Genomic DNA, 22,060 nt, shown 5'->3' with positions numbered 1-22,060 from the left:
AGATATGACTTGGCACTTAAGAACACTGGCTGCTCTTCCAGAGGTCCTGAGTTCGATTCCCATCTATAATGAAATCTGGTGCCCTCTTCTGGCATGCAGGTGTACATGCAGAACACTCATACATAAAGTATAATTAGAGTTGTTTTTTTCAAAAAAAGGATGTAATATTGAACTGAGTATGGTGACGTATACCTATAATCCTAGCACTTGGGAGACTGAGTCAGGAGAATTACTGTGAGCTGAAGGCAGCCTGAGCTACTTGGTGAATTGTAGGATCAGCTAGGGCTATAGCAAGACCCTGTCTCAAAAGGCAAAGGCATGGTGGTAAAACATATAATCCTAGCACTTGGGAGACGGAAACAGGAAACTCAGAAGTCTGTGGTTGGCCTTAGTTACACAGCGAGTTCAAGGTCAACTGGGACCACCCGAGACTGTTTAACAAAAGGGCGCAGGCCCCAGTATAAAAGCTTTTATTTCAGGCTCGGCTTATTTGCATCTACAAAGAAGCAGGCATTTTGCATAGAATCGGTGTTGAATTCTACAGGCTACAGATCATTTTTGCTGATTTAGCTAAGAGAGCCCATGAACACCAGCAGGAAATCAGGAGTGATGAGGTTAGGGATATTTGTTTTTAGTGGAGCACCTACAGATTTACTAAGGGAAAGTGAGGAAAACAGCAGCTTGGAGAGGTCCTAGGGGAGGAATTCCCAGGGTGTGTGTGGGATCTTAAATAAGAATCACCACTTCCTCCTTTCTGGAGGATGTGTTCACTTCCTTCTCGGGACTCTAGAGCAAATGCTTTCTGTAGAAGGGCGGATAGTAACTATTTTTGGCTTTGTAGGCCATTGGTCACTCACAGCTACTGAACTTTGCCCGTGCGCAGGGTGCCAGCTTAGTGCATGCGAGACCACAGCGCACAGTACACAGCACACACAGCACACACAGGACACACAGTACACAGGACACACAGCACACAGGCCACAGCACACTCAAGACATACAGGACACAGCACACAGGACACCGCACACATAGGACACAGCACACAGGACACAGGACACAACACACAGGACACAGTACACAGCACACAGCCCCACAGGACACAGCACACACAGCCCCACACGGAAAAGAACAAAGTATGAGCATAGTATGGCAATGTATGATGCTGAAATCTGAGTGACTTTCCACTTCAGCGTCCAGTGTTTGAGGAAACAACTGGCAGAGCAGAGCTGCTCACCTCAGGGTACACAGGAAGCAGAAAATGGAGGAGGAAGGGGCAGCTAAGACATCCCTAGGAACAAACTCCTGCACACACTTCCTCCAGTTAGGCCTCACTCAACTTCCAGAACCTCCTCAGAGAGCACCATCAGCTTGAGACCAAGCCTTCAGCACGTGAGCCGTGGGCGATGCGTCCTGACCAGACCTTAGCATCTGGAAATGTTAGTCTTCTTTTAGCTTTGATACCTTGCCATGTAAAAGTGTAAAATCTGTTCTTTGCTCATAGGCCATACTGGAGCAGGAGGTGGGGCAGATCTGACCCTCAGCACACCGTTTGGCAGCTTCTCCATGAAAGTCATAAAATAGTGCCCATAAAACATCCTTTTAACTTAGCTATCAAGTATTGTTGTGCGTTGCTTTAACTGTTTTGCAGATGTTAATTAATTGAATTGAATCCTCACAACCCCTGAGAAAGGTACTGTTTTCCCTATTTTACAAATGGATAATTAAGGCAGGCAGATGTAGTTAGATGGGACCTTGATTTGAACCTGATACTTTGTCTCCAGAGAGTGTATTTATTTGTTTGTTCTTTTTCCAGATAGGGCCTTACTATGTAGCCCTGGCTGGGCTGGAACTTGGTATATAGACCAAGCCAGCCTTAAACCTGGCAATCCACCTGTCTCTACCTCAAGTGGTAGGATTAAAGGTTGTGTCATCATGCCCACCTATTCTTATCTACCACAATAAGCTGTTTTACTTAAAACATCTTATATTTACCCTCTTTCTAGCTTAGTTTTGAAGTTTAATCTGCCTGTATGGCTTCTCATTTATGTGTTTGTTCATTCATGTATGTGTGTATTTGGTAATGGGATTGAGCCTAGAACCGCCAGCCAGTTCCCAAATAGCCACATGGAGACTTATTAATTATGAAAGCTTGGCCAATAGCTTAGGCTTGCTTCTAACTAGCTCTTATAGCTTAAATTAACCCATTTCTGTTAATTTTCTTTCTACCTCATGACTTTATCACCTTTGCTCTGTACTGCCCATGCTGCTTCCTCTCAATTCTGGCATCTTCCTGTGTCTCTGCCCTTCTTCTCCTTCACAATATTCTTTCTGTTCTAAAAGTTGTGCCTAGCTATTGATCATTTAGCATTTTATTAAACCAAACAGTGAAATATGTATACACAACATTTCTCCCTTTTGTCTAAATAAAAAGGAAAGGTTTTAACTCTAACACAATAAAACTATAAACAATAAGAACAATTATCAGGTAAGAATTACATTTACAATGTCTAGTCCATTTGTATTTGGCATATTTGGAAAAATACTCCATTATTTATTCTATCTTGATGAGTCCAAAGCTCTGTACCTAATTTACCTTCCATCATAACTAAGGAAAACTACAACTGTTACTCCCTGTTCTTCAACCCCATTAAAGATCCAAGAAGGAGGGGCTAGAGAGATGGCTCAGAGGTTAAGAGCATTGCCTGCTCTTCCAAAGGTCCTGAGTTCAATTCCCAGCACCACATGGTGGCTCACAACCATCTGTAATGAGGTCTGGTGCTCTCTTCTGGCCTGCAGGCATACACACAGAATGTTGCATACAAAATAAATAAATAAATAAATAAATGAACGAATGAATAAATAAATAAATAAATAAGATCCAAGAAGGATAAAATAGTACTTGAATAAGCAGAAAATGCAGAGCAAGCAACTTTCAAGACTAAGAAATGACAGAGACATCTAACTGCCTGGATAGTCATCCCAAGGTTCCTCTGCAACATTGGAGCATCCTTTTTCAGCCTACAGGCTAGAATAGCTGACAGACTTTTCTGTGAAGCAGGAATTTTGAAGGACTGTCCTACCCTGTCTGAACAAATTTTGGCAGTCACTTTTCTTTGTGTTCTGCTGGTCCAGTTTGGACAGCATACTGTCAGCAGTCAAGACAAAAGCAGTTTCTTGTCCAAATAGCTAGCTTTGCCACAAAGAAAGTAAACTCCATATGGAGGTGCCCATCATCCTTTTTTGAAGTAAATTAGTGCTACCAGGAGCAGAAATGTCTGTCACGAAAAGCCTTATGTTATTAAACATCTTAAATGCCATATTCTGTAGGTTTCTGAACCATTTGAAGACCACCTATCATTCATATGTTTGACCTTTAAAACATACCTAATATGACTACAAGTTTGATTGCTATAGAAGACTAACTACTAACCTGCATTTTTTAAATTATCTTAAACAGTTTGTAATAATAGCTTTCAAGAACTAGAACTTTATGTTATATTTTTAAATGAGCTGCACAGGTACAATACCTTAAACAAGAATATAAACATATATACAAAATAACAAAATAACATAAATTTGTATCAATATACAAAAAATCCATAACGGTGTAAAATATTTGAGATGAAGAGTTGTCTTTTTATCCTATTTTCTTACATCCCCACTAACAATCATCCTTGATCCATGGAATGACTAAAAACCACCCACCCCACCTCTTGGGAATGTGGGCATTGTGTTCTCTAGACTGCTTCCCATTGTCTGGGGATGATGGAATCCCCAGGGGACCCTGAGAAAATTGAGATAATGGTCAAGTCCGAAGAATACTAGCTATAACATTTGTTGTTCAGTCTCTATGTACTGGGAAATTATCTGAAGTCCTGGCTGGAGTAGTCTGTGAGGCTGGACCACCTCAGCTCGCAGCCTTGAAGCTGTTCTGGATGCAGAACTCTGAGGAAACTGCAACAGAGGCGTCTGAGAGCCTGGATCACTTGATTTTTATTCGTGTCTGGTTCTCTTGCTCTGAAAACACAAGCTTTCAAAGATAATACACATATGTGCGTTAACACAAGTTATTTATACACAAGTGCATTATACACAAGCCTACCAAAGATGACTTTTTGTTTTATATTTGGGCAGGTAAAAGACATCTGTTAACTTTATAAGTTTGTTTGGACTCTATAACCAAACCTCTATCCATGTTATATGAAAGAATGACGTGTGATAATAAGTCATGAGGATTCTGTAACCAACAAGATTTACCATGTGTCATCCATTCTCAGAGCTGTTCCCATGTCAAGGGATCAACATATATTTCACCTGTCTTGTAGTTTTTCTAGGTTTATTTCTTTATGTCTGTAGCCAAGATTTTCAGGGGGTCTCTGCCAATCAAATCTGGTCTCTATTAATTTTGAAGGAATCCAGAGCCTTTCACTTCCTGTGGAGACAAAAGCATAACCTCTCTCCCAAAGCAATACATTTTATGAATTCCATTTTAAAGTTAAGACATCCTTAAAGTGTCTAGGCTGGTTTGATTCAGCAGTCCTTTTACAATCCCGTGCCTGTCCGCAGCTGCCATTCACTCATCAGCATTCAAAAACTCCAGAGTCAGGCCAGGCGGTGGTGGTGCACGCCTTTAATCCCAGCACTCGGGAGGCAGAGGCAGGCGGATCTCTGTGAGTTCGAGGCCAGCCTGGTCTACAAGAGCTAGTTCCAGGACAGGCTCCAAAGCCACAGAGAAACCCTGTCTCGAAAAAACCAAAAAAAAAAAAAACCTCCAGAGTCTACAAAGCACCATAGAGGATCCAGATTCCCTATGTATTTTCCATCCTAATGCGACTTATTCTTTTCATATTAGTTTACTCTTTCTTTAAAGACTTTACTTATTTTTAAACTATTTATTTTTCCCTATGACTGTCTGTACCCATTTTCTTCTCTTTCTTAAACTTGTATACTACAACCTGTTTAAAGGTTTTTTTTTTTCTTAAATTTGGACCTGTTTTATTGTGCATCTCTAGTGTTCTCTGACCATGTAAGCCAAACCTTACACTGCTAAGCAGCAACTACGCCCTCCGCTGTGCAGTTCTGGCATTTGGCTCATCCCCTTCTCAGGTCTATGAGAGCTAAGCATTAAGCCTGTGGGCCTGGCCTAGGGGCTGTGTTTAGCTGGGAGCTGCATTTAACTGCCCCAGCTCTAGGAAGTTGGTGCCTGCACTGTGGCGGGTATTTTTACTTAGCTCTTTGTTTCTCCTTAGTGTGCAGCTGTTCAGGTGCTCTGCTATACAACGCCTCTTAAAGGAGATACATCCATTTTTGTTGTTGTTGTTTGTTTTTAGCTTTTTCAGGCCCCACACTGGACACCATATGTAGTTGGGATTTTCTTTGGGCTGCCAACCAGCTCCCAGATAAAGACATGGAAATGTATTATTATTTAGGGGTGCTCAGCCATAGCTTAGGCTTGTCCTGCTAGGTCTTTTAACTTAGTTTAACCTATTTCTATTCATCCACATTTTCTCTTGGGGTTTTATGCCTTTCTTTCATTCTATAAGTCCTACTTAAACTGCTTCCTTTTTGTCTGGCTAGCTGGCCAGACCCTAGCATCTCCCTGGCATCTTCCTCTCTCCTTCTGTCTCCCTTGGACTCTGTCAAGCCTAGATTCTTCCTCTTACTCATTCTCCCGGACTGGAAATCCTACCAATACCTCCTCCTTTGCTATTGGCCTTCAACTTAGATGTCTTAGGCAGGCAAGGTAAGCAAGTCCAACATATCTTTACATGGCTAAACTAATATTCCACAACATAAACAAATATATCTTTAATTTTTTTATTTTATGTGCATTGGTGTTTTGCCTGTGTGTATGCCTGTGTGAGGGTGCTGGATCCCCTGGAACTGGAGCTATAGACAGTTGTGAGTTGCCAGGTGGGTGCTGAGAATTGAACACAGATCCTCTGGAAGAGCAGCCAGTGCTCTGAACTTCTGAAAATAGCCCCCTTAAAATATTTTTGTGTGTGTGCGTGTGGTATATGTGAGGATGCAGGTGTCCATGGAGGTCATTAGAGGGCACTGAATCCTCCTGACACTGGAGTTACAGATAGTCGTGGAGCCATCTGATGTGGAGATGTCTGAGCAAGAGCAATAGCAAGAGCAGTAAGCATTCTTAACCACTGAGCCATCTCTCCAGCCCCTGTAACACATCTTTACATAGTTAAATAAACTAATATTCCACAACACCTCATTGAAATGTGGTGGTTGCATTCTTCCACCATAACTGAATATATTGCTTTAACTATTCGAAGATCTCTATGATAAGCCTGTCTGTCATGCCTGGGACGCCGACATTGTCACTGCCATAAACAGAGGAGTAAAGTGTGGAAGGGGCAGATTGGGCTCTATTATTTGTGTTCTCAATAATTACCTTTGTATTTTCTTTGACCCACAGATCGGGGACCACAAGTTCAGTGCTCACCGGATTGTCTTAGCAGCCTCCATCCCGTACTTCCATGCTATGTTTACTAATGATATGATGGAGTGCAAGCAGGATGAGATTGTAATGCAAGGAATGGACCCAAGGTACTAAACCCCTGCCATTGTGCTTCCCGGGGCCAGCTTCCGCCTGAGCTCTGGACCACATGAAGGTCTGCAGTAAAGTCCAGTATAGATGGATGGGCGCCTCAGCCAGTGACCTGAGGGAGGGTTAAATGAAAGGAGGTTTGCTTGCTTGCCAGGGCAAAAGGTGAGAGTGTGTTAGAGTGTTGGGACACAGTGAGATAAGGCAGGGTTGAAGGTTAAGAGATCAGAGAGATGGAGAGGCCAGCACTCTCTGACTGGAATTTGGATTTCATTCTCCATGAGAAAGGGTAGTCAAAAATACAAAGTTAGAAATTTCTTTCTAAAATTTACCCACAAACAACAATAATTTTTAAAAATTATAATGGCAGTAGAATAATAGTTGTGGTGCCTGCTAATAAAGGCATAAATTAGAGCGTGTTTTAGTGTTACCATGTAGCAGTCACCCAAAACAGTAAGCATTAAACCTCCGTAGCAGAATGAGAAAGGGCTCAATAAATCACTTTATGATCTGTCCAATCTTATGTGAATTGATAGTTATTTAGTTCTTGGTGTTTGTTTGTTTGTTTGTTTGTTTGTTTGTTTGTTTTGATATGGGGTGTCACTATGTAAAGCAGACTGGCCTGCCTCAGACTCCTAAGTGCTGGGGTTAAAGATGTGTACACCACCCCTGGCTGGATGAATCTCTGAAATAGTTATTCCATTTAAATATATTCTCAGAATAGATTTTGCTTGTTTTCCGATGTAGTCTCACTGTAGACTAGGCTGGACTTTGAACTTGGGATCCTCCTGCCGTAAACTCACAAGTGCTAGAATATAGGCATGTGCTTCACACTCAAATCAGCTACATGGATTTTTTAAAATATTTTTTTATTTGTATCTGTGTGTGACTGTTTAAGTATATGCACTTGTATGTGAGTGCAGGAGAGTGTGCCTGGAACAGGCACCTGTGGAGGCCGGAGGAGGGAAGCAGGTTCCTAGGAGCCAGCATTGCAGGCGTCTGTGGGACACTGACTTGCTCTGTAGGTGCCATGATTGCACAGTGAGCACTCAGCCTCTAAAGGAATCTTTGCACAGGGCGCATCTGTTCTTCAGGTAGTGTCTTAGTCACCATGACCATGGCAACTCTTATAAGGAAAACATTTAACTGGGGCTTATTAGTTTCAGAGGTTTAGTCCATTATCACCATAACCAGAAGCAGGGCAGCACACAGGCAGACATGGTCCTGGAGAAGGAGCTGAGAGTTCTATATCCAGCTCCGCAGACAGCAGGAAGAGAGAGACACTGGTGGTATTGGCTTGGTCTTTTAAAACCTCAAAGCCCACCACCAATGACACAGTTCCTCCAACAAGGACACACCTCCTAAACCCTCTCAAATAGTACTATTCCCTGAAGACCAAGCATCAAATATATGAGCATATGAGGCCATTTTAACCACCACAGGTAGTCATATGAGTCCAGTTAGGACCAAGTGACCCGTGGTCAAGCCTCATCTCTGAAGAACTTCTCGTGCTTTTTGTCTTCCTTCCAGTGCCCTGGAGGCTCTCATCAACTTTGCTTACAATGGCAACCTTGCTATAGACCAGCAAAATGTGCAGTCACTGCTGATGGGGGCAAGCTTCCTGCAGCTGCAGAGCATCAAAGACGCTTGCTGCACGTTCCTCCGAGAAAGGTGAGCAAAGCCGATGATGGGGATCATGCTCAGTCGGGCACCCTCTGCCGCGCTGCTGAGTCAGTGGTGAGCTGGGTGTGTTACTCTGTAGAGGTGGCATTTCTTGGGGTCAGTGTTGTGCAGGGACCATCTCTTTGGGCATGGCATAGACCCTTTTTGACCATCCTTCTCCAAGCTGACTGACCAGCTGTTAATTTAGTTCATTTCTTCCTCTTTTGTTTTCCTTAAATTTATTTTTTTTTAATTTTTTTTTATATGAGGTCTGTATTTACATCTTTTTGTTTGTTTTGTTTTTTGTTTTCCTAGACAGGGTTTCTTTGCGTAGACTTGGCTGTCCTGGATTTGCTCTGTAGGTCAAGCTGGCCTCAAATTTACAGAACTTTGCCTGCTTTTGCTTCCCAAGTGCTGGGTAAAGACATGTGCCACCTCTGCCCAGCTTGTTTACATCGTTCCCATCCCCACTGCAACTCCTCCCATGCCCCCCAACTCCCTCTTTTTTATTATTTGTGTGTGTGTTTAAATACAGTCTTCTGAGTTCACTTAGGGTTGCTCACAATCTAGCTAATCTCTCACCAAACTAATTTATTAATTTATTTGGCACTCCCGAACCGTTTCATAGCCATCTCCAGTTTGTTTAGATCTTAACCCTCTGTGAGTTTCTTGACAGTTTATACTGCAGCTCATTGAGAGCCACCTATATTTTTGTCCCCTTCTGTCCACTGGCAACAGTTGTGCATTCTTTTAGAGTGATGCCCGTGGACTATGCTCCCACTATTTCTGCCCCTTGGCAAAGAATTTCCTGGGTTTTTCTATGACCTTTAACTGATCAGATAAGGCTCTTCCTTCCCCTTAGGGGACAGCACTGTCATAAACTAAAGGTCATTTAATCTCCAGAGATTTGGAGCTGAGAATTAGCGCTGGACCATACACAGGCAGAGAAAAACCAGAAGAATGCCTGTGTATATGTTGTTCTTGCTAGCCAGTGTCCACGTTCATCCCTTCCACCTCAGCTCTGGCGTCAAGGACATCATCCTCTCCAAGCTGACCTCCCCTCCCCTATCTCCACTCTACCATCCTACTGCGAGGCTGTGGCCCCTGCAGGCTGACCTCATCCTACTTTTGTGGTGCCCGTAGACATCACTGAGCACTATCATGGGCATGCCCACACATCATCATGGTAGGACGCCTCAGATGTTGAGGCGCAGTCAGTCAGTGACTGTGTTCGGTGTTGCAGATGGAAACCTTGTAGTTAGTGCAGTGCAGCTCCAGAGCCAGGCTTGTCCCTGCCCTGGCAGAGGTACACACCAGGATGGACAGACGGAGACACACACGCATGCGCGCACACACACACGCACACCAGGATGGACAGACGGAGACACACACATGCACGCACACGCGCACACACACGCACACCAGGACGGACAGACGGAGACACGCATGCACACACACGCACACACACACACACACACACACCAGGACGGACAGAGACACACGCGCACACACGCACGCACACCAGGACGGACAGACAGGGAGACACGCACACCAGGATGGACAGACGGAGACACACACGCACACACACACGCACACCAAGACGGACAGACGGAGACATACACACGCATGCACGCACACCAGGACGGACGGACGGACGGAGACACACACACATGCGTGCATACACACACCGCAGGACGGACAGACGGAGACACACGCATGCACGCGCACACACACACACACACACGCACGCACGCACATGCACGCCAGGATGGATAGACAGAGACACGCACACGCACACACACAAACACACGCACACGCACACCAGGACGGACAGACGGAGATACGCACGCACGCACGCATGCCAGGACGGACAGATGGGGAGACACACACACACACACAAACGCACGCACGCACGCCAGGACGGACAGACAGAGACACACATGCGCGCGCACGCACACACGCACGCCAGGACGGACAGAGACACACACACACACACACACACACATACACACACACGAGGAGGGAGGACAACGCTTGATTGATCTCTTTGTTCTCACAGAATCTGGAAAATGGCTTTCAGGTGGAGTGGGTTCTTCCAGTCACCGTTCTTAGGCTTCATCATGGGAGGACAGCTCCACCTAGGGGCTCTTGAGGTCATCACTCAAATTCACAGTATCATAAGGCACTAACCACCACAGAGCAGCTGGACTTGGTGGCACACACCTTTAATCCCAGCACTCAGGAGGCAAAGGCAGGCACAGCCTACTCTACATATCGAGTTCAGGCCAGGTCAGCACAGTGAGACCCTATCTCAAACAAGCAACAACAAAGATGCCAAACAATTATTTTCTTTTCTTCTTGAGTTAGGTCTCACCATGTGACCCAGGCTGGCCTTAAACTCATGGCAGTCCCCCTTGCCTCCACCTCCCACGTGCTGGGATTATAGGTGTGTTCCACCTCACCTGGGCCAAAGCAGATCAGTGCAGTTTGTATTTGTTGTAGTCACATCTGAGGAACAAGTTCCTAAGCTTAAAACCTGATGGTTGGTTCGAGTCTGTTTTGAGTTTTTCATTCATTCCTGCAGGACCCGTTCTGAGACTCAGGCCCCTTCATCATTACTGCCTTCCTCCCCGGCCATAAGCCCCAGAGGCTTGACCTACTTTCTGTTTTCTCCCCAGTAATTACTGTTTCTGTTTCTTTGGCCTGGCCATAGAATGTGTGAGGTTTTCAGTTCCCTTCTTCCATGTACTTTTGAGAAGAAACATGTGGGCTTCATTGTTTGAAGGTTTGGTTGCCAGGCTGTAGGGAAAACCATTTGGGCATGAGGGCACAGAGAAGCTGCAATGGTAGTGTAGTTTTGAGCTTGCCTGGCCTATTGGCTCTTCTACCTGCTGCCTCCCCCAACCCAGAGGCTGCAGTTGATTTTCTTTTCTGGTCTTATGGCCCTTTTCCCAGCCTGCGAATACATGAGCCTCCTGATTTTGTTTTGTTTTGGTTTTTGTTTGGTTTGATGTTTTGTTTTTTATTGTTTGTTTGTTTGGGTTTTTTTGATTGTTCAAGACATGATTTCTTTTTGTAGCCCTGGTCATCTTTGACCAGGCTGGCCTCGAACTCAGAGATTTGCCTACCTCTGCCTCCAGAGTGCTGGGATTAAAAGCGTGCACCAAGCTGCCTGGCGGGCCTCCTGGTTTTTAGATGAACACAGGAGTGCGTTCTGCTGCCCTTCTCTCAGAACTAGACCAGTTTAGTGTGGGTTTTTCCCCTTGAGGTACTGGGATGTCAAACCCAAGGCCTTTTATGTGGTATGTGCTCTACTACTATGTTGTTTTTATAAGTTGTTTTATATAAAGACTGGGGAGTCAGATGTTGGGGCGAAAACCTGCTAGTTCAGAGAGACCGAGAAGCAGCCAGCTTACCTTCCTTTTTGGTTAGAGGCCTAGCAAGAGAGCATCTCTCCATCTGTCCCAAATCAAAAGACCTGAGACTCTAAAGTCCCTCCCTCCTCCTTCCTGTGTGTCTCTCCATATGTCTTCCATGGTGTCCCATATTCTCCATGGCTAATTCTTCTCAACTATCTCTGGCTCCACCCTCTGGATCCAAGGTTAATTTTATTAACACCATCTTGGGGTTTCACAGTGTGATGAGATCTCCCCCAATACCACTGAGCCTCATTGTCAGTCTTCAGCTAGACTGAAGACATATCAGGGGAAGAGCTCAGTGACTGTCCTTCCTGTCCCTGGCCTCTGTCTTCAGTGGTGTGCTATACCGACGCAGTGTCCTTACTGACAAAATTGAGCGGTCAGTGAAGAAGATGGCTGTGGGTAGAGCATCTCTGTTCTGCTTTGGCTTTCCTTCCCTTCCCGTCTTCACCCTCCCCAATGAGCCTCTTTCCTGTGTGGCCACCGCCTCTTCCATTTCTGCCTGCAGCCTCCCAGGTTACCTTTCCATATTCTGTCATGTCAGGTGTAGTAGCACAGTTCACGTAGGAAGGCATGATTGTGTCCATATTAAATCCAGCTGAGGAGAGAGTGGAAAGGAATGCCAGCAGGTGCGCCGCTCATCCTTGCCTGTCTGTGGCTCTGTTTAGCTCCCAGTGTGTGGTGTTGGGATTTTGAGGCCTGAATAAAGCACTGCTGCAGGAGGCCAGGTTTATGCTCATCACCTTACACTATGAAGCTCTTAAACATCTCACTTAACCACCCACGTGCTCTAGAAAGAGCAGTGAGCAACGACACCTCCCAGGGCCTGACGACACATCCCGGGCCCCGGGGACACCTCCTGGGCCCTAAGGACACACCCTGGGCCCCGACAACACATCCCGGGCCCCGACGACACATCCCGGGCCCCAAGGACACACCCTGGGCCCCGACAACACATCCCGGGCCCCGATGACACCTCCTGGGCCCCAAGGACACCTCCCGGGCCCCGAGGACACACCCTGGGCCCCGAGGACACCTCCCGGGCCCCCGACGACACCTCCCGGGCCCCGAGGACACACCCTGGGCCCCGACAACACATCCCGGGCCCCGAGGACACACCCTGGGCCCCGAGGACACCTCCCGGGCCCCGACGACACCTCCCGGGCCCCGAGGACACCTCCCGGGCCCCCGACGACACCTCCCGGGCCCCGAGGACACCTCCCAGGCCCTGACGACACCTCCTGGCCCCGGGGACACTCCAGCCCTGTCTTCACTGTTCTCATCTTTTCTGTGCTGCTCCACATAGTGATTTTGTTTCCTTGGCCTTGGAAACTCACTGAGGAGCCAGATATGATCACTTCTGCTTGTCATCAGAGTTCCCAAAAGGCTGAAACAAGGGAGTGGCCTCAAGTTGGAGGCCACTTGGACTACATAGTGAATTCCACGGCAGCCAAGACTCTAGAGAGAGATAGGAAAGTAAAGTTTGAAAAATTTGGTCCCCCAGTGTCTACTGCTGACACTGAGACTTCAGGCCCACCTGAGTTTGTTCGAGGGTAAGAAAAACAACTAGGAACTAAAGCAGTGGCAGCTCCAGACCAGGCCCTGGGCAGTACATTTGCCTACATTTGATTTGTTTGGGGTGTGTGTGTGTGTGTGTGTGTGTGTGTGCAAGCGCAGATGTAAGCCATGTATGTGGGTACCCTCAGAGACCAGCATGTAAGCCATGTATGTGGGCACCCTCAGAGGTCAGCATGTGAGCCGTGTACGCGGGTATCCTCGAAGGTCAGAGAAAAGCATTGGATCCCCTGAAACTGGAGTTACATGGTTGTAAGGTGCCTGTTAGGGTACTGCGAACCAAACATGACTCTAAAAGAGCAGCAAATCCTCTTAACTACTCACCCTTCTCTCTAGCCCCCATTCTTTTTCTTCATTTACTTTTTTTCATTGTTTAGGATTTTATTTCTTCTTGATAGGTAACAGCTTGTTATAGAGATGGTCATAATTCTGATTTATATAATTACCTAAAATGATTACAAATTAACTGTAGAACAGTGTAGTAATGATAACAGTGAATTAAGTATCTACTTTTGTTTACCAATAAAACTGTGGAAGGAAAGCCCCAGCATTTGTACTAGGTTGCTCCCATAAACCTTAGTGCTGCCAATATGTGTGTGTGTGTGTGTGCGCGCGCGCGTGCGCATGTGTATGGATACTTTTGGAAAGGACACCAGGAATTTACATGTTATCTTTGCACAAGGACTGTGTAAATCTCTGTGCGCTCCAGTTTCATTTATATAGGCTGCTGAAGCAAACACTGTTTTTACATTTTTATTGTGTGTGTATGTCTATGTGTTTACATAGGTATATACATGCTATGGTGTACATGTGGAGATCAGAATACAGCTTATGGGAGTTGGTGCTCTCCTCCCATCATATGGGTCCTAGGGATTGAATTGAGGTTGTTGTCAGACTTGGAAACAGGCTCCTTTATCTGCTGAGCTATCTCACTGGCCTGAAAACACTGTTTTTTAAAGTTTTATCTTTTTTGTGTGTTTGCTGTTGTTACTTACCTATTTTGAGTGGGACGTACATACCTCAGCAAGTGAACAGAGGTCAGAGAACAGCTTTCAGAATGGGATGAACCTCATGTCACCCTGTTAAGGCAGGGTCCCTCTTGTTTCTGCTACTGTGGTGAGAACTCCAGGCTAGCTGGCCCATGATGGTCAGATTTCTTGTCTCCCCCTCCAATCTCACTGTGATATCCAATGGATACGTACAACTTTTTTGTGGGCCCTGGGGGTCAACCTCAGGTCACCAGGCTTGAACAGCTGGTGCTCTTATCCACTGAGCTAGCGCCCTGGACATGGTTTGTTTCTTTGAGACAGGGTCTCATATAGTCCAGGTTGACCTGAAATTCCTGATCCTCCTGCCTCCGCTTATAGAGTGCTGGGATTATAGGTGTGTACCACTATACCTGGCTTTGTTTATTTGTTCGTTCATTTGTTTTTAGAGATTATGTGGCCTAGGGTGCCCTCAAACTTTTGAGCCCAAGTGATTCTCCTGCCTTACTATCCCAATTACTGGGACAACAAGGCACATGCCACCACATCCGGCTCCTACATCCTTTTGCAATCATAGCTCTAGCCCTAATAGGTACATAGTGGTCATCCTCCCTTCCTCCCTCTCTCACTCTTTGTCTCTTTCTTTCTCTCTCTCTGAGACAAGGTTTCTCTGTGTAACAGAACTGCTCTGGCTGTGCTGGAATCTTATTATCTTCTCCGTGTGAAAACATTAATGACACGTCTGAGATCTTAAGGAACATGCCCGGGTTCCGCAGAAAGGGACAGCAGCAGGACCATCCAGGTTCTAAGAGTACAGGCCTGCCATGGCCTTATAGCCATAGAATCCAGAGGCCTGACTTCAACCTCAGTGCCTCTACTTATTGTCAAAGTACTGGGAACACATTTCTTGGTTTCCCTGGGCCTCTGTCTTCAACTGTAAAAAGAGAGCAATCTGCAGGGTTGATTTTTTTTAAAGATTTATTTATTTTTATGTATATGGTGCTCTATCTTCATAGAGCGTGCCAAAGGAGGACATCAGAACCCATGATAGATGGTTGTGAGCCACCATGTGGTTGCTGGGAATTGAACTCAGGACCTCTGGACCTTAACCACTGTGCTTTTAACCACTGAGTCATCTCTCCAGCCTCAGGGTTGATTTTTTAAAAAGATTCTTTGTATATGACTCTTTCCGTGTGTGTGTGTGTGTGTGTGTGTGTGTGTGTGTGTGTGTGTGTGTGAGACCTCATAAGTGTGTATGTTCATACTTACACTTATACATACACGTGTGTATGCGTGTGTTCACCTGTGCCATGTGTGTGTGCTATGTGTGTGCCCTCCAAGACCAGAAGAGTACCTTAGATCTCTTGGAACCGGAGTTAGAAGAGATTGTGAGACACCGAATGTGGGTGCTGAGGACTGAACTCAAATTCTCTAGAAGAGCAGTGAATGCTCTTAACCTCTGAGCCGTCTTTCCAGCGCTTAAAAAAGATTGTTGAATAACTGAAGATGGAATTCATGGGTAGAGTGTTTGCCTACATGTACAAGGTCTGTATTTAATCCCTGGCACCTCAAAAAAGTATAAACAGGGACTGGAGAGATGGTTCGGCAGTTAGAGCACCTGCTGCTCTTCCAAAGGCCCAGAGTTGAATTTCCAGCACCCACACAGAGCAGCTGTCAATTGCCTGTAACCCAGCTCCAGGGATCCTGCTCCTGTGGCCTCTGCAGGCATCTGCATAAGTGTACACACACTCACACACATATACATAGTTACAGGTGATAAAATTAAATCCTTCCAGGGTATAATGATCTGTCATGGGTATAAAAAGTCTAGCAAAGTGTCTTAGTCACTAAAAGGATAAACTATTAATAGCTGCTGTTGTTGTTTCTAGGGGGTCTGAGCTCGTAGGTTCATTGAGCCTACATAGAAAAGGAAAAATGTATACTGTTCCCTGTGTTGAAGAAGGTGTCTCTTCTATGCCTTTGTGCCTTCCTGGGACCTAGAGGTGGACTAGTGCCCTGGGTGCCCTCCAGACCACAGCAGCTGGATGTGGTGACAGTTCATGCTTTCCTGTCTTCTCATCTGACAGCTGCTTCCCAGGACTCCCGAGAGTCCCTCCACTTCAACATGCAGAGGGCCATGCCCCAAGAAGCAAAGACTTGAGGCTAACCCATCTTAATGTAATACCGTTAGAAGTGAGCTGTGGAGAGGGGTGTCTGATATCATAGGGGTTCCTAGAAAGCTGGGAACAAAGTAGAGCTTTTCTTCTGTGGCTGTACTCAAAACCGTTTTGAGAATGATTGAAGATAGCATTACTTCCTCTTAACTTTCTTTTTTTCATCTTATAACAAAAGACTTCACCCCAAAAATTGCCTGGGTGTGCGCCAGTTTGCCGAGACGATGATGTGCGCTGTGCTGTATGATGCAGCCAACAGCTTCATCCACCAGCACTTTGTGGAGGTGTCTCTGTCTGAAGAGTTCCTGGCCCTGCCCTTGGAAGACGTGCTTGAGCTGGTGTCTCGGGATGAGCTGAACGTGAAGTCAGAGGAGCAGGTGGGTGAGCACAGCAGCCGTCTGTCCGGACTTACTTCCCTCCCTCCCTCCTCCCTCCTTCTCTCCTTCCTTTTTTTTTAAAACAAATGATGAATATACAATTTTTATGTATTGTGGGGTTTGCTTTGTTACATATATTTTTCCTAAAGACTTTATTTTAGTATCTAAATAACAGTATATTTGTCAGCTACATTTCCCTTATTGTTAGAGCTTAGAAATCATATTGCCAGAAACTGGAAATCAAGCACTTAGAGTTGGAGGGAGTGTCATTGTTACTGTTGTTATTGTTAACATGAGAAAAATTCTATGTCCTTGAGTGTTGATGGGACTCTCCACAGGAGGGGGACTTGGTGATGCAAGAGAAATGAGAAAATGGTGGCTGGATGGTGTTTGAAGTGAGAAGAATCAGAATCTAAGCAACAGGGGCTGAGCCTTAGATCGGAGCAAAAGTCATGTGCCCCATAGCAGTCCCCGCGAGAGCTGGTGTGCATGCAGCCTATGGGGGAGGTGTCTCTTTTGACATTCTGCCCTGATTGGTTTCTCAGCTGAGAACGAGCGTGACATCTGAGCGGAATGAAGTGTATGGGACGGACAGTGGTGGGAGATGGGGAGGGCTTGCTAGGGAGCAGCCCTGATGACTGGGCGTAAGCTTCAAGTGCTCAGCCTTGTGGTGTGTCCCTGGGGATGTCATTTGTTGATGCAGGTACAGAATAAGAGGCACGTTGAATTTGAAGAGGTGGGATTTTGTGGGTTGGAGAGATGGTTCAGTGGTTAAGAGCCCGTTTTCTTGTCTCTTTCTCAATAAATCTCTTGTGTGACTTGGCTCCCTACTACCAGGACACTTTCTCCTCTGAGCTATAACACTTATACCCACCTGCCTCTGCCTCCCAAGTGCTGGGGTTAAAGGTGAGCACCACCACACATACCTTCATTTTTATTCTGAAAGACAGGGTCCTACTGTGTAGCTCTGGCTGGCCTGAACCTTACTTTGGAGACCAGTCTGGCCTTGGACTCACAGAGATCTACTTGGCTCGGTCTCCTAAGTACTAGGATTAAAGATGTGTGCCACCACACCCAGCCCATGAACAGTTTTAAAGACAAAGAACTGATGCTGTTCAGAGTTTTACAGCTGATGTGTTTTTAAGATGTGTGTGACACTGTGGGTATCCCCCTGAGTGTGGCCTCCAAATGGTCATCTCTGTGAACCTGGATGAAGAGCTCAGGGTGGAGTCCGTGGGCTCTGGGCAGCTGTTTTGGGGATCAAAACAGAAGAGGCAGGAAAAGAGAGACTTGTGATTGGGCAGGTCTCCCAGAGGACCCAAGTTTGGTTTCCTCATGTTGGGCGACTTACAACTGCTTATAGCTATAACTCCAGGGAATCCATGCCCTCTTCTGTCATGGGCTGAGAATATAAAGAAGATAAAAAGCTGGGACTCAGATGACTTATGCAAAGCAAGTTTATTAACAAGTATAACACCTGCCTGCCGGTGGTGGCACACGCCTGTACTCAACACTCAGGAAGCAGAGGCAGGCAGATTCCTGAGACCTTCCTGGAAAGTGCAGTAAGCAGCGTCCTGAAGACAGTAGAGGGAGGTGGATAGTGGGGAAGAGGAGTGCATAGTGGCAGGTAGAGCCTCCCCTCCCTTCTCCAGCCCTAGAAATTACGAAGGATGTTGTTGATGATGTCAAACTTGGGCGTTTTCGTAAATGTTCCTGATCTCAGAAGGAAGATCTTCCACAGGGTAATCGGGATAATTGTACAATAGGGCAGCCTGCAGGGAGATGCCAGACAGTCAGCTCCATCACAACAGAGATGCTTTCCCAACCTGCCTGTGGTCTCCCCTCAAGGAGAGGGACAGGCGACCAGGGAATGGTGGGACATGGAGGCCTAGCCTCCATCCACCAGAACCCAGAGGGCCTGGGCAGACCTGAACTTGGAGGAGGTGGGCTCCCACTGGCTGTCTCAAGGCCAGAGAATTGGTGCTGCAGAGCACCAGGCCCCTCTAGACCTCTTCCAGGGCCCTCCTTTCCTGCCAGTGGGAAGATCTAAGCCATGCTGACAACACACGCCACACCTTCCCACACACTTGCTGCCAAGGCCTTGTTGGCTCTGTATCCAGATGAAGACCATGTGTGTGCTGCACATACACAGTCAGTCAGTGTCTTCCAGGGCCCAAGAGGAAGCCCAGCGGGAGAGGATGGGGAACCTTGGAATTGGGCCACGCAGTGGGAAGCCTGGAGTGACATGGGAGGGCAGCAGGCTGCTCACCTCTCTACTGCAGTCCCTGTCGCAGATCGAGGTCAAGGAGGTTGACCACCACCTTCTGAGGAATTGACCTGTGCAGTTTCGCTCCTCCTATAGGTGGGGTGGGGGAGACACAGGAGCTAGAGGGGTCATGTCACATTTCTGGAGAGAGGCCAGCTCTGTCCTCAAATCGGAGATGCAAGCCAGAGCCAGGAAAGAGAGAGATAGTGGACAGGAGGGACAGATGCACGCCCATGAATGTAAATATTCGTATAAATTATTAGAAGTTATCATGTCTAGAGAGAACCATGTTTGTTGAAGGTCCTGGGTGAAGAAGACAAGAACAGCTTTTTCCTGCCCCTGGGAAATGAGGTTGTGAGTCAGTAAATGTAGCCAGTGCTTTAAATCTGACTGGTAAAAGAACATTTGAAACACCTTACTCTCTGGTTCTATTTTTAATAAACAACATCTCTAAGTGAGTTGCAGACACACTTTGTCATTTTGCTGTTTTTTTATGTTTAGTAGATTTTAGCATGTAATGCCTCCTCCCACACCGTTTGTGTGGCATTGGGATTTACACCCAGGGTCCTGACATGCTAAGCAAGACTACCACTGAGCCACATATTGCTGTTTCAGTAAGTAATTACATTAATTTGTAGGAAGCAAATGCATTAAAGAAGTCTACTTTTGCTTTGTTTTCTAACTGTTGTGTGGGCGTGTGTGAGAGTGCAGGCCTATAGAGGTCAGAGGGCAAGTGTGGAGTCAGCTGGCATCACCATGTCAGCTCCAGGCTCCTTTATGCACTGAGCACTCAGGAGCTTCCGGTTAAAACTGCTGCTGGTGATGTGGAGGGAGCCAAAGGAGGAGAGAGCTTCTGCTCCCCCCGCAAGGCAGTCTGGGAGCTGGGAGAACACCCCATCCTCCAGGAAGCTGCAGTTTTGATGCTGAGTATCCAGGAAGGAGAGGCACTCTGTCTCTTTAATCCTGAACTCCAATAAGATGATGCTGGTGGAAGTCTAAGGGAGCAACAGAGAACTCGTGACCGTCTGTCTCTCCTACAGGCTCGGGAGCAAAGCACAGAGGGCTTAGGTGACACTGCTGTGTCAGCCTGGTCCAGGTCTGCACACTCACCAGAAGAGGTAGCACGGTGTAATCTACCAGGCGGAAGAGGGGCTTTCCTGGACGCCCATTATTGTATCCCTCTATGGCCTGGTTAACAATATCCTCATATCTTGATCGGCGAATGGCCTCACAGGCTACCGCAGCCAAGGCCACCACCAGCACAAATGCCTTCCACAGCCTGGTCATTGTCTCTGACACATCGCCTTGACTCCTTTTATTTAGGTGATGCTTAGGCTGCCTTACTCAAGGACTGCTGGTGACATAAATGGCTGATGGCTCCAGAAAGGGGCCCCTTCTTCATTTGGCTAGAGTATTGATCAATCAAGTATTGGTCCACATTACAAAACACTGTTGGCCAAGAGAGGCAAGGAGGTTGGGCAATAGACCAGGACCTTGAAGTGAGTCCTGAGCTAGAAGCAAGAGACTTGTTGGCAGACTGGGCATGCTGTTAACTCTGGGCCTCGGTGCCCCTGCTGGGCCCCTCCAGACCTGCCAATCACAGGTCTTCTCTCTCTTCCTGCCTCTTCTGCTTTGATCCCCAGAATAGCTGCCCAGAACCCATGGACTCCACCCTGAGCTCTTCTTCCAGGTTCAGGGGGATACCCACAGTGTCACACACATCTTAAAAACACAACTGTGAGCTCCCATTAGCTCAGACACACTGTCTCAGTGGGTGGACCAACCCCTCGTGATCCTGACTTCCTTGCTCATATTCTCCCTCCTTCCGCTCTTCAGCTGGACCTTGGGAGCTCAGTCCAGTGCTCTGATTTGGGTCTCTGTCTTTATCTCCATCCGTTGCTGGAGGAAGGTTCTATGGTGATATTCAAGATAGTCATCAGTCTGATTATGGGACAAGGCCAGTTCAGCTACCCTCTCTTCCACTGCCCAGGGTCCTAGCTGGGGACATCCTCGTGGACACCTGGGAACCCCTTTAGAGCCAAGCCTCTTGCCAACCCCAAAATGGCTCCCTTAGTTAAGATAGCTCCTTCCCTGCTCCCATATCTGTCTTTCCTCCGTCTCAACCATCCCACTCCGCCAAGCTCTCCCCAGCTTACCAAATCCCAGCTGGACTGGGACTAAACCAGCATGGGATCAAACTGGACGCTCTGAATGTGGCTGACAATTGGGGCAGACTGAGAAGCCAATGATAATGGTACTGGGGTTTGTCTCTACTGCATGTACTGGCTTTTTGGGATCCTATTCTATTTAGATGCTTACCTTCCTAAGCCTGGATGGAGGAGGGAGGGCCTTAGACTTCCTACAGGGAAGGGTACCTTGCCCTCTCTTAGGTCTGTAGGGGGAGGGGGAGGGTCAGTGGGGGAGTGGGAGGGAAGTGGGAGGAGGGAAAGAAGTAGAAATTTTGATTGGTATTATTCATAAAGTAATATAAAATAATCTGCTGAAAAAAATACATCAACTGTAAAACTCTGAATGTTATCACCTCTTGGGTTTTTGTTGGTTTGGTTTGGGTTTTTTTTTTTTTTTTTGTGTGTGTGTGTGTCTCTCCCCCCCCCCCCCCCAGAGAGGGTTTCTCTGTGTGGCTTTGGAGCCAGTCCTGCAACTAGCTCTTGTAGATCAGGCTGGCCTCAAACTCACATGTAGAGGGAATGTCAGGCTGCATCCCGCCACCCGGTTAGCTTTACCCAAAATAATTACACGGAAACTGTATTTATTTAACGTTGTCTGGCCCATTAGTTTTAGCCTCTTATTGGCTAATTCTCACATCTTGACTAACCCATATTTAGTAATCTGTGTAGCACCACGAAGTGGTCACTTACCAGGAGAGATCTTTACCTGCGTCCGACTCAGAGAGGAGAGGCATGGCGACTGCCTGAAGCATCTGCCTGACTCTGCTTCCTTTTTCCCACAATTCTGTTCTGTCTATTCCGCCTACCTAATTTTCTGTCCTATTAAAGGGCCAAGGCAGTTTCTTTATTA

The 22,060-nt window shown here is 46.6% G+C and overlaps 2 protein-coding genes across 3 annotated transcripts in view; one reads left to right on the top strand and one right to left on the bottom strand.

Moving 5' to 3' along the window:
• Positions 1 to 22,060, top strand: part of Klhl18 (kelch like family member 18) — a 60,189-nt gene that overhangs the window by 19,938 nt on the left and 18,191 nt on the right. For both annotated transcript variants that reach the window (XM_038321911.1, XM_038321910.1), the window contains exons 2-4: positions 6,434 to 6,564; positions 8,093 to 8,233; positions 16,557 to 16,755. In XM_038321911.1, the coding sequence (XP_038177839.1) occupies positions 6,434 to 6,564; positions 8,093 to 8,233; positions 16,557 to 16,755 (471 nt within the window). The remainder of the gene's footprint in view (positions 1 to 6,433; positions 6,565 to 8,092; positions 8,234 to 16,556; positions 16,756 to 22,060) is intronic.
• Positions 18,410 to 20,308, bottom strand: LOC119808846 (neutrophilic granule protein-like). Its single transcript, XM_038321322.1, is given in 5 exon segments — positions 18,410 to 18,448; positions 18,450 to 18,527; positions 19,025 to 19,111; positions 19,915 to 20,016; positions 20,132 to 20,308. Coding segments are annotated over 5 exon segments (483 nt in total).

The sequence above is a fragment of the Arvicola amphibius genome, chromosome 3, assembly GCF_903992535.2.
Source record: "Arvicola amphibius chromosome 3, mArvAmp1.2, whole genome shotgun sequence".
Taxonomy (NCBI): domain Eukaryota; kingdom Metazoa; phylum Chordata; class Mammalia; order Rodentia; family Cricetidae; genus Arvicola; species Arvicola amphibius.
This window is presented reverse-complemented; position numbering and strand designations above follow the sequence as displayed.